This window comes from Erpetoichthys calabaricus, chromosome 6 (assembly GCF_900747795.2).
Source record: "Erpetoichthys calabaricus chromosome 6, fErpCal1.3, whole genome shotgun sequence".
NCBI classification, from domain to species: Eukaryota; Metazoa; Chordata; class Cladistia; order Polypteriformes; family Polypteridae; genus Erpetoichthys; species Erpetoichthys calabaricus.
Window position 1 is genome coordinate 203,232,109 of NC_041399.2, and position 18,674 is coordinate 203,250,782.

At 35.5% G+C, this 18,674-nt stretch overlaps 1 protein-coding gene across 3 annotated transcripts in view; it reads right to left on the reverse strand.

Moving 5' to 3' along the window:
* The window catches only part of waca (WW domain containing adaptor with coiled-coil a), a 154,095-nt gene extending 136,881 nt beyond the window's left edge, over nt 1–17,214 (reverse strand). Inside the window, exons 1-3 of one of the 3 annotated variants that reach the window (XM_051928973.1) lie at nt 16,789–17,214; nt 15,983–16,016; nt 10,527–10,722 (exon numbers count right to left, since the gene is read on the reverse strand). In XM_051928973.1, the coding sequence (XP_051784933.1) occupies nt 10,527–10,722; nt 15,983–16,016; nt 16,789–16,964 (406 nt within the window). In that variant the 5' untranslated portion in view covers nt 16,965–17,214. Of the gene's footprint in view, nt 1–10,526; nt 10,723–15,982; nt 16,017–16,247; nt 16,539–16,788 lie in introns of those variants that run through there. The other 2 variants (XM_051928972.1, XM_028804344.2) reach the window with 2 other exon arrangements.
* Between the last annotated feature and the right edge of the window lie 1,460 nt (nt 17,215–18,674).

An 18,674-nucleotide genomic window follows, 5' to 3' on the forward strand; every position in this document is an offset into this window, starting at 1 on the left:
CAAGTGCACCTTTATTCAACAATATAACACAAATAAAAAATTTATACATGATGCTGTCAGTATATAAAAAACAAAGCCTTTAGTATCAATGGCTAGTGTAGAGGTAAGAATGGCTGCTTCTAAATCAAGACGTTGCAGGTTTGATCCTGAGTCTTCTCCACATTTACCATTATGAGTAGTGAGCTGCTGTTATTATTACTTTTATATAATAGAGTCTATAACAGCCGGTGTAAAGTTTTGCAACTTGTAAAAGATATTGCTGAAGGGATATAAGAAGACACACAAACACTGGTGAATCATGTCTTCTTGGTAGGTTGTTGCTGTTTGAATTTTTTTTATTCATGAATAAAAGCATTCACACGACTAAGAGCTGAGAGCACAGGAACTGTGTCTGAGAAAAGCATTCACACGACTGAGGTTAGACGACTGTGGTCTTGTTTGAAAATAGTTGTAAGTAGGGCGTGACTTTAAAGAATCTCATGTTAAAAGTCTCCATCTCGCGGGACTTCATACTACCCCAACATTTTTGGCATCTTTAATTCTTGCTGGCAACACAAATTAGACGATCTACAAAAGTCTCCAACTTAAATTTTAAATCCGAAAAATATATTCAATTTCTTTTCACTGTTCTGTTATTTCACCAAGTAATAATTTCCATTACGCTAATGTGATCTTTACGGTCTTTTTTTTTTTTTTTTAATTTCGAAGTTTCATACTTCCATTATCTCTAACCTGCTCTGCATGTGTACCACACCAATATTCTCGCGGGACGTACAAGTGTCTCTCCAAGAAAAATCACATCTCGTCTCCTTCCAATATTTTTTTTTTTTTTTAAATAACAGGAGAGATATATAATGTATATTATGAAAATAGTCTAAAAAGACAAATTATTTATAGGCCATATCACTCAGCCCTACTTTGTACTATATAGTCTCATTTGCTTGGCAGAGAATGTCCCTACAAATATTACATATAAAACACTGATTGGTTCATTTTCACCCCAGCTGCTCTATAGCTTCACAACCAAAACTTCCTTGAAAATGCTTAGCTATGATTATTAGAAACCATCTACAAACAGGCACTCAAATGTGAATAGCTCCTTTAATTAAAGTATAGGTTTAAAATCACTTTTCTAAAATCCCTGCATTCAGAAGTAGAACAAACAAAAAAACTATATGGGATTCATTTTGATTACACCCTGTGGGTAGAGCAAGGAAAATGGCCAAAGCTTTAAATGTCCAGGTTAGAAGACTCCAAATGCCTTGCTAACTATATTAAGTTTGAGGGAAAATTATTATAAGAGATCTAAAGGCATGGTTCTGCAATTCTGTTATATAAAAGTATTAGAAATGTAAATCTGAAATACATTTATAATCCAGTACTCTAAAATGACACAGTAATATAGTATTTTAAAAAGTAGAGATCTGTTTTTTCAATTCAAGATGGGTTTGAGCATTTCCCTGCTGAAAATGAAAGGCTTAGAGCTGAAGTGCGGTTTCCCCAAGGAGATCATTTAATTATACAGATTCAAATCAGAGCTAAAAGATGTTTTTAATACAAAAATACCCGTTAGCTAAATGACAACCACTCCATCGATGATCTAACATGTCATACACAATACACTGCTTTTTCGTGACACTCTGAGCTTTCTATGACTGTGCCTTACAATATGTAAAGAATAAAGAGTGAAATACTATATGCATAAAGCCATACTCATAGGGGAAACCTCTCTTATTTGAATGGAAGGAGGCAAAATAGACAAGAAATGTCTGGACTGCGTCACTTCGAGGCGTAAAAAGAAATAACAAAAGATGTTTCAAAAGTGAGGACTTAAAAAGTAATATATTTGCCTACGTTCATCATAAATGACATTCAAGTGCACAAAGGATCAAAACAGCCACATAATTTTCTGATCTTTGCAGATTTTGACTTTGAAGTTAAGAGACAGTGATTCCATATTAAGGTAGTGTTTTGGGAGGATAAAAATCATAATTCTGGACATTAAAAAAGTAGGTTGATTTAGTTTTTATTCAGATTGACTGATGAAGCATATTTTACTCTCGTATATTTTTGGAAACCTGAATCTATAAATGCCAGTTGCCCATGGGTCAACAATATTATTAACGAAATAAATTAATTCTTTGTATCTAGTGATGGAAGATGGAGCAGAAATATTCTGTTAACATTTAAAAATTGGACTGTTACAAATACTCTATTCCTTTTCTGTGCTAAAAAAGGATTTGATGGCAAAACAGGTTATATTACTTGGTTACTGAAAATTGTACATTGACTGTTAATGCTTGTGTGTTTGCTTAGGAATTAAAATTAATTGTTCAACCATTCACGTAAAGAGTAAAAGGTTTGCAGCATTGTAAATCTAATGGTACTGATAGCAGAACAAACATGCATAGCCTATCTACAGTGAAGAACTGACAATATAATAAACATATAGCATCCTAAGTTGCATCTTTATACAAGCGTACTGCAATGCTGGCTTCAATGTCAAAAGTGTAAAGGAGCTTTACAAACCCTGGATAATGGCAAAGAGCTATATAAACTCAGAGATCAGAGTGAGACATCAAGAGAGAGACGCAAGATCCAGTGATAAGTCAGATAGATAGATTCATCTGGACGTCGAAGAACGCAATTCCTGCATCAACTTGTCTCCTGAATCTAAAGCTGCCTAGGACATCCTTTTTTGGCAAGGCTGCTAATTTTCAGTAAGCTTAACAGGTGGCTGGTCCGGGTGGATGAATGGATAGATGGGGATGTCACAAATACAGACTTTTCAGTACCAAGTTGATACTTAAGTTTTGAAAACATAACGGTATCAGCTTAACAACAATGTCAGTAGTAGCAAGAAACTCTGTCCAACCTTGTGTGCGACTATAAGTGGATGAATTACTTAAGAAAGCACGAAACCACCAGAGAAAAACACAAACAATACCTCATACAGAAATTATTTATAGTGGTAATGATACACTAATACGTGTCAAAAAGAAAAAAATACACAAGTTGAGCCTGGTGTGAAGCCTCAAGGCAAGAGCTTTAAGTTTGAGGTAAGAGATTTCCAGTGTAACAACTGGAAGGAATCCATTCCAAAAAAAAATTTTAAAAGTCAAGGACACACCTAGCATCTGTCCATTTTCTAACCAGTTCATACAGTTTTCAGAGGACACATCACATGCTTCCACCGATGCGCATATTAGACTGGCAACACAAACATTTGTTCAAGTAAACTTCAGAACTCCTGTAAAACAATCTTTGTTTGGCAGTTGACAAAAGTTACTTGGGTGAGTGATCAGACTCTGTTATTGCTTATGCCTGTGTACAAATACAGAGTTTGAAAATTACCTGGAGTATCGTTACCTGTACTGAATAAATTTGAAAATGTGACAGAGCATTATATTTGAATGATACATTGAAGAATGTAACTACGCTGTGTGCTTCCACTTAAGAGTTATACTAATGAATGATCGTCATTCATTTGGATTTTGAAGGTGAACTAATTTAATATTTGCAGATTTGTATTCAGCAATGAACTATGCGGTTTTCATTGTCCTACCAACTGTGTATTTGGGCAATTGCATGTCTCTGTTAACACAGCATATGTCCTATAAATAAGACGATATGCCATGTCCTCCAATTGGAACACTGAATACATTTTATTTTGGTATTAACAAATGGAGCTGCTCATGTTATTGCTGATGAAGACAAACCAAACAGCCACTTCATTTGAATATTGTGTCACTGTTTACTTGACACAATTGTTGTGGAGTATAGGACTTTAGGGTTTAGGAAGACTGGCAGCGCTAACAACTGTGGATGTGTTTAAGTCATACACCAGCATGACCCTGAACTGTAATCACCAGTTAGAAAATGAACAGATGCTTGGACTAATGGATATTTGTAGGAGTGCTCATTAAAATCAGAGAATGAAAGCAAAGCCTCCGTTCATTTATCGGGGTTGTGTAGGACACTATTGAAAAGCAATTAAAGAAGTTATCTTTTCATGTCCTCTTCCAAATGTGTGGCAATACAACTTAAATGATCACACCTCATTTGATCTGTAACATTACTTTTTCAAAGTACACACAAATCTGTTTCTGAATACTGGATAATAAATAACAAACCTTTGTGTGTTTTTTGTTTAAAAAAACACCAAAAACAACAAATAAACAGCCAAGTACAATTCCTGCATTCACACGCTCAACTTTTCTTATGCTAACACAAAAGCATTTCCAGACATTACCTCTGCTGATTTTATTTTCAACATATGCTGATGCAGTGCTTTATCGTCAACACTGTGAGCTATTTTTTATATGTAGTTACACTTACAATTTTTCACACTAATTATTGAGTCTTCTGGAGTTATATGTCTGCTTGTAGTCATGCATGAGTGCAGTACCAACTTTCTCAGTACAACCAATACTGTGAAAAAGCTGTTAACATTACGTTTTTGGAACTTTGGTACCAAACTTGTACTGAAATATTGGTGGTTGTGACACCCCCATTACCCACAGAAACAAAATTACACATACAAATGAGAATTTGGTAGCCATGGAGTTAATATTGTTGGAAGTTCTTTGCTCTGTGCTCCATTGACTACCATGTTTAGCCAATTTAGTAAATATTTCCTCAAAATGTGGCACAAATGGAGGAGATAATGTAAGATTAAGGTGCTATTCTAAGCTATACTGGTGCAAAATAAAATACACCAGCCTTCTTTAACTAAGACTTTAATTCGTTGAAGTCACTAGGAATTCAGACCCTTTGAGACACAGACAGAAATACAAACACACAACATATAAACATAAACACACACCAACAATGAATTGGCTTTCAAATATATTCTTTCTAGTACCACAATATCTTTCTCTATAAATAAACTATAGATTTTGCCAAAATAAACCTTCCCAACATCTTCTACAAGTATCTATACTTTACACTAGGCTAGTAATGATGAAAACAACATCTGGAAATACTACCTCTGTCAAAGTGTGCACACCCTTAAATGATTTTAGGCAAGAAAGGAAAAATTAGACAATGAATTGAACACCGCCTTCACTAAGACATATTCTTACTTTTCAACCTGTGCAAATTTTGGTGTAATTTAGCTAAACATATTCTAAAGTACATGCAGGACAAGATCCAAACCATAAATGATGTCAATATGCACATGCTTCACTCAGTCATGTTTTGGGGATATCCCAAAACCCATTTTGGTGAAAAATATTTGCTTTTATGTCAAATATTGTTGGATGCACGTTTACAATATTTTAATAGCAATATAGGTATTTATTGTGATAGTCAAGAGTAGTTAGGATGAATGACAGTATTAGAAATGTTCACAAGATGGACCACTAAATAATAAATATAAAACCCTAGACAGACACTATGGAGTAGTGACAAAATAAGAGGTTCTATACGTAATATTCATTCAAAGAGAAAGTGCAAAAGAATGTTTTAAAACTTCCATATAAAACCAGTGAATCATGCAGTCTACCATATGATGCTGCTCTAAAATTGGAAGTATAAGCAAGACCTGTTTAGTAATATCACATATAATGCAAACCAACAAGCACCTATTACAGCTGCTTAAAAAAATAAAAAACAAAAAAACACATTTTTAATGTTTAAAACACAACAAATAAATCACTATTAAAGCAGTGAAAAGAAAATTGGTGCCGATTTAAATAGTAGATAGAAGGGATGGAAATTCAGTTAACAGCTCCGAGTTTAGACTGTCAAACTTAAATTTCAGCATTCACGCTAATATATATTGATGCAAGTTAAACTTCTGAGTGCTATTTACACGATTGTACCATATGTGCTTTTTTTAATAGTTTAGGTTTTTCTAAAGCACAAATGAATGCAACACTTGGAAACACAGTCCGTCATAAAAATAGGATTCACTGTGAACGCAAAGTAATGTGATCAAAGAGAAAGAACAGCCAATTACTCTTGCATTTTATACCTGTAACACACCTAAGAAGCGAAAACAAAATCACTTGTGATTAAATGCAGTTAAATTTTCTTTATCCCAGCTATGCTGTTTTTGGCTTCTCAATACCAGATAACAGATTTTCTGCCTCTCTCTTTTCTACGATAATACTTGGTTCACAAACTTAACAAAAGCACTAAACACTGACATGCTAACGATTGTCAATTATTTCCATTAAATTATTCAAAGCAGATTGCAAATAATCTATAAAACAAGATTTGTGTTCATTTGGAAACTACTAAAGTAATATACAATAAGGAACAGAAATTTTAAGTACAAGAAATTTAAGCTGTAGTTCATTCCATGGAGAGATAAAAACTAGCAGTGTTAAACATAAAAAAGTAGCCTGTGGATAATAGATAGGGAGTGCATGATCTAACATGAGACTTCACAGCAGTTCAGAGTGTTAGACAAAAAAATCTCAGAATGTTCAATCATTTCCGTACACTATATATTCACTTTTAAGAAGGAATTATGTATTAAAAGGTACTCCAATTATTGCAGTTAAGGCTAGTTTTGCAAATGGCTTAAAGTTTATAAAACCACACACATGCACCAAGTAGTAGCAAATGCCTTAATCACTTAAGATACCTTGAAAGCCACACACACTATTTTTTTCCATAAAGCAATAGACTAAAACTTTAATATACATATTCAATATACAACAGCAGATGTCAAGCATCCGTCAAGGTGACCTGCCCACATACTATGTGAAAATTCTGGTTACAATAGAAGCTTTGAAGAGTTGTTACAAATTATTCTAAATAATCATGTCGTTTACTGGATCATATGGCACTGGTATTATGATGACGAAACAATGCTATCAAGATGAAAATGCAGACATCTTCCAAAGTGGGTAGGAAAAAAAATAAATAAAAAAAAGATGTTAATGAGTAAATTTAGTACATACGACATCTAATTATGACACATTTTCAAAATGATAGGACTTTGAAATAAATGTGACAGGGACAGAGTATACCACCAAGGTAACCCTTCAAACACCAAGAAATGGAAGAAATGACAGATAACCTATGAATTACAATCTTAAAATGCCCCAGGAAGGGACTGTAATGCAATCTGGCCTATATCTATTCAATTCTACAATCGGTGGTATTCAAGCACCTTGAATATCACAGAGTACCTTCACATTCACATGTTTCCAGTATTCTTTTCCCACTTTACCACTGCCAAATTAGAATGGTTGAAAAATCACAGCTAACTTGTCTGTCACACTGCATTCTCAAAACAAGAACCAATCATTTACCTTATTTCTGATCTCACACCAGGATATATTACAAATGGTAATAACTAACGTCTTAAGGTTCTTATTTTTTGATGTTCTGACAGGGCAATAGGATTTTCTACTTTATTAAATCATGAAGGATTTTTGAATATAGCGTGCAATTCTCACAATCTCACACTGAAACATAAGCCCCACAGCATATTTATCAAAGGTGCTTACCATGAGCTTGTCACAGTCCTTTAAACTTTAAAATTTGAGATAGATCCCCTAATACATTCTTCTGTAAACAAACATTAAAGGAAAACTGACATTTGATTAATCAATTAACTGCCAATGAACAGCATCAAACAGACTGCTAAACGCCAATGTTGCTAGCACTCATAAGACAGTATAGCAATACAAATATGTCTAATCAAATGTTAAGGCAGTTCTACTAAGAACATTTTAGTCTTTAAATTAAGGTTTCCACACATTTATCCTCTTCAAGTACTAATCTTTCTTGTACAATATACCAAATACATTTTTCCACTGGTCCCAAACACAAACATATACAGTACTGTATATATTCCCATTATAAGAATCAAATTACAAAGAATCTGGAAATTACTTGTACAAAGTTAGCGGGAAACAAAATGTCTGTACCAATTGTGTCACTACAGAATAACAAAGCCTCTTGTACAACCTAATTTTTTCAGAAGAAATAATTGAATTTTATCTTAGTACTGTTCGAATAATTGTTTTCTTATTAGTATTAATAAAGACAACATATATCAACTAAGACACCACCATGAAAGCCAAACAATGCCACTTAATATTGTGTGGTAAAATTGCTTTTACCAAAAGGTTCTGAAATACTAGTAAGAAGATATAATTAAGAAAGGCCCATTACAAATATTTACGCATGGAATACAGTTCAAGAAACTCAAAAAGGTACAACAGGCAAAACATATTTAATGAGCCATCAGTAGTCTTAGGATAACTTAGAGAGACCTTGAAAAATAATTTACCTTACACATTCTGATGCAGTTACAATAATGGCACAGAATAGTGCAGATGCCACTTAAAAACTGTGCTTACTTTACAGGATAACAATAAAACCTTGCCAAGAGAAGAAATTCTGGATTCTCTTTATCTACGAGGGACGATCAAACAGTTTCTGCACTCTCTTAACTCTATTAAGAATTTCAAAAACAAATTAAATAACTTTTCTACTACATGGTCATCGTCGTTTGTGATGCGATTTTCCCAGCGATGTACCAGCTTTGTAATGCCCAACTATTACTCCTCACACCTTTACTGTTTACAACAAAAACATAAAAGTGCAGAAACTTTCTGAACGCTCCTCGTATATGCAACACAAACATTACAAACCATAATCTTTTACACTCTGATACATCTAAAATAGTAATAAAAAATCTCTATTAAAAAAAAAAAAAACCCTAACCCTTTTAACAACAACCTTAACTGATATGGGGAGTTAATTATCTAGCCACCTTAAAACACTTCCAAATCATTACAAGTTGAATGTCACCCCATCTAAAATGGTTTTCTAAGCTTGTCTAAGAATAGTCTGTTCATTTATATGCCTCAGGAGTAAAGCTTTGGATTGTTCCAAAGACTTTCATGGCTGTGTGCACAAGGCAACTTAACTTAAAGAATTGAAAAGGTTTCCATACCAGGTATGAGCAACTCTATATAAGAAACACTCTATTGTATGGGTGTTTCACTCCAAACGGCCTCAACCTGCACAATACAATGTACATACCATGCTAAACTCTCCAAACAAAAATCTACCTGCACTCTGCCTGTTAATTTAATTTCTGCATAAATTCTAATACACTTAAACTGTAGTATTGCTTTAAAACATTAAAAAACATCTAAATGATCAACAATTTTCAGAAATTAGTTATCAGTTGGAGTGTAGGTTACAAATCTATCATCAAGTATACTATATATTTAGAAATTTGTATACTATGAAGAATATACTTGCTACTCATCGACAACTGTATTGTGATACAATACAGTTAAAAGCTGTCAGAAGTCAGGTATACAAATAAGTTTGAAAGCTGTGCATCTGCTTAAAAATTGAAACAGAGTGCTAAGCCCCCTGTTCTCGTTCACCTGGCTCTAAGGCCAAACACAGTTCCAAGTCCTTATTTTAACACTGCTGATGACACCATCATTGAAGGCTAATCAGCAAGAAAACAAGATACTGTACCTTACATACTAACTGCATGCTTTCTGGCAAAGCAGTGCCAGGAACACAATCTCTTCATTAATTTTTCCAAAACTGGTGAAAAATTTCATGAAGTAGTAGGCAGCGCACACTGACATCTACATTTACAAGGATACTGCAGAAATTGTCAGCAGGTTTATATATACAGTATATATTTTTTAAAGTTACCATCAGTAACACTCTAAAATGGGCAAAATATAACTTGGCCAACATCAATAAACCTTAAATTTCTCAAACATCTGAGGAAAGCCTGAATGTCTCCAACTACACTCCCTAATTTCTACAGGTGCCCAGTTCAATCCATTCTTGTGTGGTACCAATTCAGCTTAAAATGATAAAACACTGCAGAGGGTGGTGAATTTGGTATATGATATGGCATAAGAGTGGCCTTCTGTTCTGGACATATATTACACAAACTGCACTAAAAAAGCACTTGGACAAGTAGATTCAGAAACAGCTTTTCTCCATAGGTCACAAGGTTACTGAACTTCCACTGATACTATTAAAATGCACAACTTCCTGGTCATGTACTATATCTCTTATACAGTATATATTGATGTTGTGTTAAGTGGATGGTGATGTATTAATCCCTTTCATTGCCTCAAGTTAGATAGGCAGTGTGACATAGTGATTAAGGCTTTGGACTTCAAACCCTGAGGCTGTGGTGTCAAATACCACTACTGAAACTGTGAGACCATGAGCACGTCATTTCACTTACCAGTGCTCCAACAGGAAAAACAAAAGAAATGTAACCAATTGTATCTTAAATGTTTTAAGTCACCTTGCATAAAGGTGTCATCCAAGAAGAAAATCTGTATAAGCCATGCCGAGAAAGAATTTCAATGCAATGTGTTCACATGACACTAAAGTTTGAACTACACCTGATCTAAACAACTTATTCAAAGCGCAACAGGAAAACTGAAATTTACCAATATCATACAGAAACAAATAATAGTTTAGCTCACTTTTCTAATAAAGCCAAAAAGGTATTTTAAAAGTACAGCTGCAGCATTTCACTTGGACAAGAATATTTGTGACCTTACCTCCATCCCTCTCTCTACCACGATGTGCATGGCCCGTTTTCGCCTTGCTGTGTCCTGTGCCATCACTGTATTTATTGTCTGGGCTGTCCGACCGCCGCAACATTTTGCAGGGAGGTGTGGGATCACCAGTGTCTCGCATCTTCTCATGCCTATGATCACCAGTACCAGGGTGACTCTTGGATGGGTATTTAAGAGTCTGCAAAAACAAGAAAGGTGCTTACTAACAAAATCTCTGATCTCCTGTAGTGACTAACTTATGGTGCACTTCTTTAAAATTTAAATAAATGAATCCATAATACATGCATTAGAAGAGTACACCTCAACAATTCTGGCCTTGGAACTTAGTTGTATCTATTTTTGTTTATCGATGACCCTTTATTAGCAGTAATTTTGAAACAAAGTAGATAACATTTTCCCCTGAGAGGCACAAAGAAACGGTAGTAAAAATATATTCAACATTTAAATAATGTATACACAATAGATGAAATGTGCACAGTACTCATCCAAAAATAACTTGACATCTTTTTAATGGGCTTCCTAGGCTTGTCTGTTTTTCACACGTTTGTTGAAATCGGGGTAAATAAGTCAAAAGACAGGGATAAGTTTTAGCTTGCAGGTGGCAAACTCATCTAATTTTTCAGTGCACAAGGCAAGACAAGCTGTTCTGCAACTGAGTGTGCTTTCTTGGATTTGGCAGTTCGATGTGCAACGAGATGATGCCCAGAGTGCCTGCTGTCTTGTTGTTCAAAAACGTTAAAATGTTTCTTTGAGAAGCATCAAGATTTTCACTTTTTCACTTAAAGTCAAAGTATTTACTTCTGTGAGTAGCATGTTTGGTTTCCAAATGTGCATAATTTGGAAGGCCTTATACTATTGTTTGGTAGTAGCACACTGCAAATAAAACAAGTGCTGTTGCCTGCCACACTTCACATTAAAAGTAAATTTATACCTCAGAAAATCTGGCTTTTTACAGAAGCTCAATAACTAACTAAATACAATATAACAAACAAAAAACCCTTCTCAAATATACACCGGAAAAACTAAAAAGAAAAAAGTCCTGAACTGGCAGTTACAGTCAAAGTGTGTTCTTTTAACATTCCTGTTTAGTTCAAGATTTTGGGATCAGTCTTTTGTGGTTGATAAAAATTTCAAAGAGGTCAGAGAAGGCGATGCTTTGGGGCATTTGTGGAATTGGTCCATGTTCTTTTGCTTTCTTAATGAAGCATGCAGGGTTGTCAACTGCTCATAAATTAATTTTCGTCAGTCAATTTTCAGTATGCAGGAGCAAAGTGACCCTTTGACAGGGTACCATCAGTAGCTGCCCCTCGACCCCCCCAAAAAAATACAATAGTTATTATTGGTTGCTTAACAACCCATTAAGGGCAGGTGTGTCAAGTTCAGATACTGCTGGACTGCAGTGGGTGGAAGTTTCGTTCCAGCCACCTTCTCAATTAGTAACGTTACTGCTGCTAATTTAACATAATGCATATGGCCTTAATCATGACTGATTTGCTTAACTTTTTTTTTTTTTTTTTTCTTTTCTTGAACGCCTTAATCATGACTGATTTGCTTAACTTTTTTTTTTTTTTCTTTTCTTGAACTGGTAACAAAAACAATGAGATACAAAGCAAGTCAACAGATAACCAAATAACTCAGGGTCCTCAAACAGTCCTTGAGAGCCACAACTTTCACTCAAACCAACTTCCTATTTAGCTGTTAATGAAACATGTTCTATAGTTTGTTGACTCTGCCACCAGACACTTCCAAAACTGATTTTTTTAGATCACCACCCAAATATCTTGTGGCCCAATTGTTGTACAAAAAACACAGGCGTAAACAAAATCTAAGTTGGCTTAGACATCTTTCTGTCCACTTTGTGTCTTATTGTTTGGCTACTTATTAAAGACGAAATTAATCGAAAATCAATTAAAATCAAGACAACATAGCATGTGCAATTATCATTAGTAATTGGTTAATAATGAAGACAGCAGCTAGAATTAAAGTCTGCCCTCTCGGAACCAAGTTTGACAACCCTGATACAGGGTGTCCAGCGACCTACATTAGGGTTGCCAGGAATAGTTAAAAAACATCTGCTATGGTCAGTGTTGATCACTGACTCACTTAAGGTACCCTGCTTTACATTGTACATCTATGAATCCTTAATAAAATTTGCCTTAAAAAAACGTACTAAAGGAATAGAAAGATGACAACTTTGCAACAAGTGTATAACTCTAGGAAGAGTTAAGATGTGGATCATTGACTCACTTAAGGTACTCTGCCTTAAATTTTAAACCTATGAACCCCTAAGAAGAAATATATTAGTAGTAAATAAAGGGGGCTCATCTGCAACAAGTGTTTAATACCAGGAATTAGGGTTGTCACAATACCAAAATTTCAAAGTTCGACATTATAAAGTATTGAAATTCTATACCATTTTCAATACCCAGTAAAAACGTAAATTGCAATTCCATACGCATTAAAACAGTTACACTGATGAAAATAGAAACTGTACTCATTAAAGTACAGCCTCAGCATTAACCTCAATGTGCAATACAGCCTATCCCAAAACCAACAGTTGACATCCACCCAAATCATTAATCCTATATAGGTGGATTTGAATTTTGAACTGGTACCTCCAACAGTAGGATGAAACTGCAATAAAACAGTGCTGGCACCAAAGTGTTTAAAAAAAAAAAAATAATAATATAATCTGTGCTGAGCCACACTTTTGTGATACAGCTCAAATGAAAATGCACCACACACTGCTGAATTCACAAAGACCCCCATCCATAAGGGGGCCAACCACAGCCAGCCAAACACAATCAACTTTCACTTTGGTCACCATCCCACAATTCAATTTCTACTATAATAGAGTATATGAGCAGACATGGGAGTAGTGCAACTGTTTAGGCAAATGAGCACTGAGATGTTATAGTGCTTTACATTATACATTAAAAGTTATGAAGTATAATAAAAAGGCAGCAACACAATACAGCTGCACACTTTGAGGCAGGGGACTGAATAAACCCTGGGGCTAAAAAGTGTTGCCTCTGACTGAGCAGGATAGAATAAAACAGGCCAATAAGTAAAAAAATAATTGTTAATCATCTGACTACAAAAAAACATTTAAACCTGTAAGAGTTAATCATCTGACTACAAAAAAACATTTAAACCTGTAAGAAAAAACAACAAACATCACATCCCTAACTTCATACATAAGAGTTCACTGGCTTATACTGATTAATATTTCTGTAATTTAGAAATTCTATATGAAATGGGGCTACAACTCTAGCAATGCCCATTAGTAACCTACAAGGGTCAACTGTCAAATGCCAGAATGAACCAAAAGTGCATTCATAATGTAGACTATTAGATATTAAAAATATTACAAATTGATGCTTAGCAATGTTTTGATACTTTTGACAACCCTACCAGAAATAGTTAAAAGAAACATCTGATAATGGTTAATGTTTATTTAGCACTGACTCATTTTAAGGTGCACTGCTTTAAACTTTATACATATGAACCACTAATAAGACATGTATTAATACACACGGTAATTGATTACATATTGCCTGAAGAAGGGGCCTGAGTTGCCTCGAAAGCTTGCATATTGTAATCTTTTTAGTTAGCCAATAAAAGGTGTCATTTTGCTTGGCTTTTCTCTACATTCATAATGGCTAACACGGTACAACACCCTAGTACTATACACACGGTAAGGAAGTGTTATTTCTTTAAAAAATGCTATGGTTAATGTCAATCATTGACTCACTTAAGGTGCACAGCTTTCAGATATAAATTAGTAGACAATGTAAGAGTAAAAACACAATGGCACATTTGCAACAAACACAGTGTATAACATCAGAACTAGTTAGAGCAGCAACTGCTATGGTCAACATTGACAGTTCACTCACTTAAGGTGCAGTGCTTTATAAATGACTTTTGAAGGGTAAGGAAAAGTGGCACATTTGTAACAAGTGTAAAACATCAGTAATAGCTAAAGAAACATCTGCTGTGGTCAATGTTGACTTCTGACTCACTTACGTTGTACTGCTTTAAACTTTACACATATGAAACTCCTAATAAGACATTAATTAGTAGATAAGAGTAAAGAACAGTGGCACATTTGCAACAAGTACAGAACATCAAATATAGTTAAAGCAGCAACTGCTATGGTTAACGTTGACCGTTCACTCACAGGTGCAGGGCTTTAAAATTGATATTTGATGAGTAAGGAAAGGTGGCATGTTAGCAATAAATGCATACCATCTGGAACAGTTAAAAAGAGAAGAATCTGCAGTGGTCCATGCCGATCGCCGACTTGCTTAAGGTGCACAGCTTTAAACTTTACGTAGATGAACCCCTAATTAAACACGAATTGGACCATGTAAGAGTAAATAACGGTGGTACATTTGCAATCACTGTATAACATCAGGAACAGTTAAAAAAAATCTGCTATGGTCAATATTGATCATTGACTCACTTAAGATATACTGCTTTATAATCGACTTGCTAAGATTAAGGGGGCACATTTGTAAAAAGTGTTTAACGTCAGGAATAGTTAAAGAAACATCTGCTATGGTCAATGTTTATCAGGGACTCTCTTATGGTGCACTGCTTTCAGAAGTACAGGAAGTTAACATATTTGCAACAAGTGTATAATAACGAGTTAAATAACAATCTGCTATGGCCAATGTACTGTACATCACAATAATGTAAATAATGTTGAAAGCTATTTAAGGTGACAGGTGCACCATATACTGTAAAGTGTACCGGGCTGTTAATAGCAACACATACGTTTCTCTTTGCATTTTACTGCACCAGCAGTGATCATTTCCATGGTAATACACGACCACCAGTGGCAATTTTATCAAAACGGTAGTTTCTAGCAAATAAACTTCAACTACCAGTTTATTGTGGACGACGGCCATTCGCAAGAACAACGAGAACAAAATAGTCGGCTCTTAAGATCGAAGATTTGAGGATCAATATAACCGTAGACATACATTCTGTGACAGGAATGTAGGCAATTCGAAATCATGTGTGACTGGGGGGTCAAGTCGGGAAGTAACCAGAATTGCGGGAGTGTAAATTTCGGGTCTCTAACTCTGATTTAAGTTTTCAGGTACATTTCATATAAGGCCCATTTTATTACCCTTTGCTACGAGACAGTCTACCTTGCATAAATGCAATTCAGGCCTTCCAATAACATTGACGGCTTTCCAAATTGTATGACCAAAACAATCAGTAGATGGATATTACTTAAAAGTCCGACTGTTTCCTGTAACGCATTTGTCGCGACGGCGATTATTTCACCGCAACAGCCCTTGAATTGTCACTTTTTCCTGTTTTGTTTTGGTTTTTTTTTCCGCACAGAGGCCTGAAGGTGCTCGTGAGGCCTGCGCCAGAATACACCCCCCACTACCTCCTCCGTAATCTTAACAGCTTTTTTTTACCTGATATGGCTGGGATTCCCTTCGGTCGTTACACCTAGAAAACAAAAAGACAAACAAGACAGTAGGTTAAGGAGAAATCCGTCACCGAAAAGGCAACCGGCGACACTGGCAAAGGCAGAGAGAGAAAGACGAGGAGCCGAGAGAGCTTCCTCAAGTTTCTACTTATTTTGGTTTCAAACAAAAATGGCGGATTTGTCAAAGCGGAGAAGGAAAAGGGGGAGAGAAAGAGTGACAGAATCTAAATAAAAAACATAGAGCTGTTTACCCATCACTGAGTCTCGGTTGTTTCCTTGCATACATTACCATCAATGCCGTGTTGTGTGTGTGTGTGAAGTGGATACGAAAGGTAAACTATGATGCAGTGTTTTCTAATATTCTTATTATTAGATTGAAGCGGCCCAGTCTTAGCTGGTATTTTACTAGTTCTGTGTGTATATGTGAGTTGTTTTAATGCCTCGCTAATCGGAAGAGCGCCCTCGATCCATCTCTTCACTCGCACACCACTGCAAACTGCCTCTCTCTCTCTCTCTCTCTCTCTAGCGCTCGCTCTATCTATCTGGACAACAGCGAATACCCCCTCCCCCCCCTCAACACCGCTGACAACTTGCATCCGGGGCTCGCCGATATCCTCGGCAATCTCCGGCCTAAAGGGGCCAGTCGGCTTCCTCACCGTGTTCGGCTATTTCCGGCAGAGAAAGCCGAACCCATAGGCCAAACCCTTCTTCGTGCCGCATGACGCAAACTTCGTCGATTTTTCGTGTTTCCTTGCCCCGCCCCATCATGAAGCGAAAACAATTTCTCGTTACCTCGGCCAGACTCTCCAATCCATTGCCGATGGCGCCTGGATGACTTCGTACGCTGTGAAGTTGTATGCTTCGGCATTTTTCGGCTGGCAACTGGGACCTCCTCGAGGTGGATCGATTGTGTCCCACTGCTCAGTTCTACGCTGGGTGATTCCGTATTTCCAGGTATTACGGTCCATCGTCCTAAAGAATTGAAGGTCTTTAGTTTCACTTTAACAGAGCTTCTTGTTTACACTTCAAGAACTACGGGATATAAGAGGAGTGGTCAAAAGCGGAGGGATTGCGTTTGTGCTGTGAGTAGCAGACGTATGGCCTTCGGTGCGTACATTTCAGTCTCCTGGCAGTGTCGAGAAAAACTCACGTTCTTATCTGTGTTTACAAAGTCGCGTGGGGGTACAGAAGCAGCTAAAATGGGGCGTTGTCGTGGTAACGCGATGATTGACTCGAGGTCAATACTAATACACTAAGGTATTGTTTTTACTATTCCGCTTTTATCTACATACATACGTACGTACGTGTGGATGCATTAATTTTTATAAGAAGGTAAATGCTGCGTTTAAAGAAAAGTATATAGGTGATGTCTTGTTAATAATAATAATAAATGCATATAAATCTTAAAATGTATCCATTTGAGAGTCTTCCTAATCCAAATAAGGGTGCGAGGCCCCATAACAGTGAGTGTTATGAAAAATGAAGCTCGACTTGCTTTTAAGAAATCATTTAGGCAAAGTGAAGGTTATTATAATAGTAAATAAATTCATGTAAAAAGTAAAATATATGCATCTTTTTGACAGCCTTCCAAATTCGAATAAAGGTGTGAGTGCTCGCAACTGTGACCCTTGCGACAAAATGAGTCCGTTTGCTTTAAAGGAAGCCTTTAGGTAGAGTCCAAATTATTATAATAATAAGTAATAAATGCACGTAATTCTTATAAATGTATAGATCTATTTAAGAACCTTAATGTAAATAATGGTGCAGGAGCCCAGAACCGTCTGACAAAACGCAGCCCATTTTGTTTTAAAGAAAACTACATTTTGCCTAAATGCTTATTGTAATAACTGTTAAATTAATATAAATCGTATAATTTATCCATATATTTGAGAACCTTTTTAATTCAAATAAAGTTGTTGAAGCCCACATCTCTAAGCCTGGTGACGAAATGAAGCCTGCTTTGTTTTAAGGAAAGCATTTAGGTAAAATTGTACAATGTAGTTTATCATAATAAATATTCAATAAATGTAAGTCTTATCATTTAATCGTCTTAAATGAATATATTTAAATTTTATAATTTATTTATCTGTTTGAGAAACCTCCTAATTCAAATGAAGGTTTGGGAGCCCACATCTGTGATCCTTGTGATAACATGAGTCAGTTAGCTTAAAAGAAAGCATTTAGGCAGAGTCCAGGTTATAATAATAATAATAATAAGTAATAAATGCATGTAATTCTTATAAATTTATAGATCTATTTGAGAACCTTCTTAATGTAAGTAATGGTGCAGGGGCCCAGAGCTGTGTTACAAAATGCAGTCCATTTTGCTTTAAGGAAAACTAAATTTTGTCTACATGCTTTTAATAATTATTAAATGCATATAAATTTTATCATTTATCCATTTATTTGAGAACTTTTTTAATCCAAGTAAAGTTGTTGGTGGCCACAACCTTAAGCCTTGTGAGATAATGAAGCCTGCTTTGCTTTAAAAAAAGCGTTTATACAAAAATTTAGTTTATGATGATATTAAATGCATTTTAATATGATCATTTATCTATCTTAATAAATGTATGTAAATCTTATAATTTATTCCGTATATTTGAGAATATTTTAATCCAAATAAAGGTGTGGAGGCCCACAAATATGACCCTTGTGACAAAATGAGTCAGTTTGCTTTA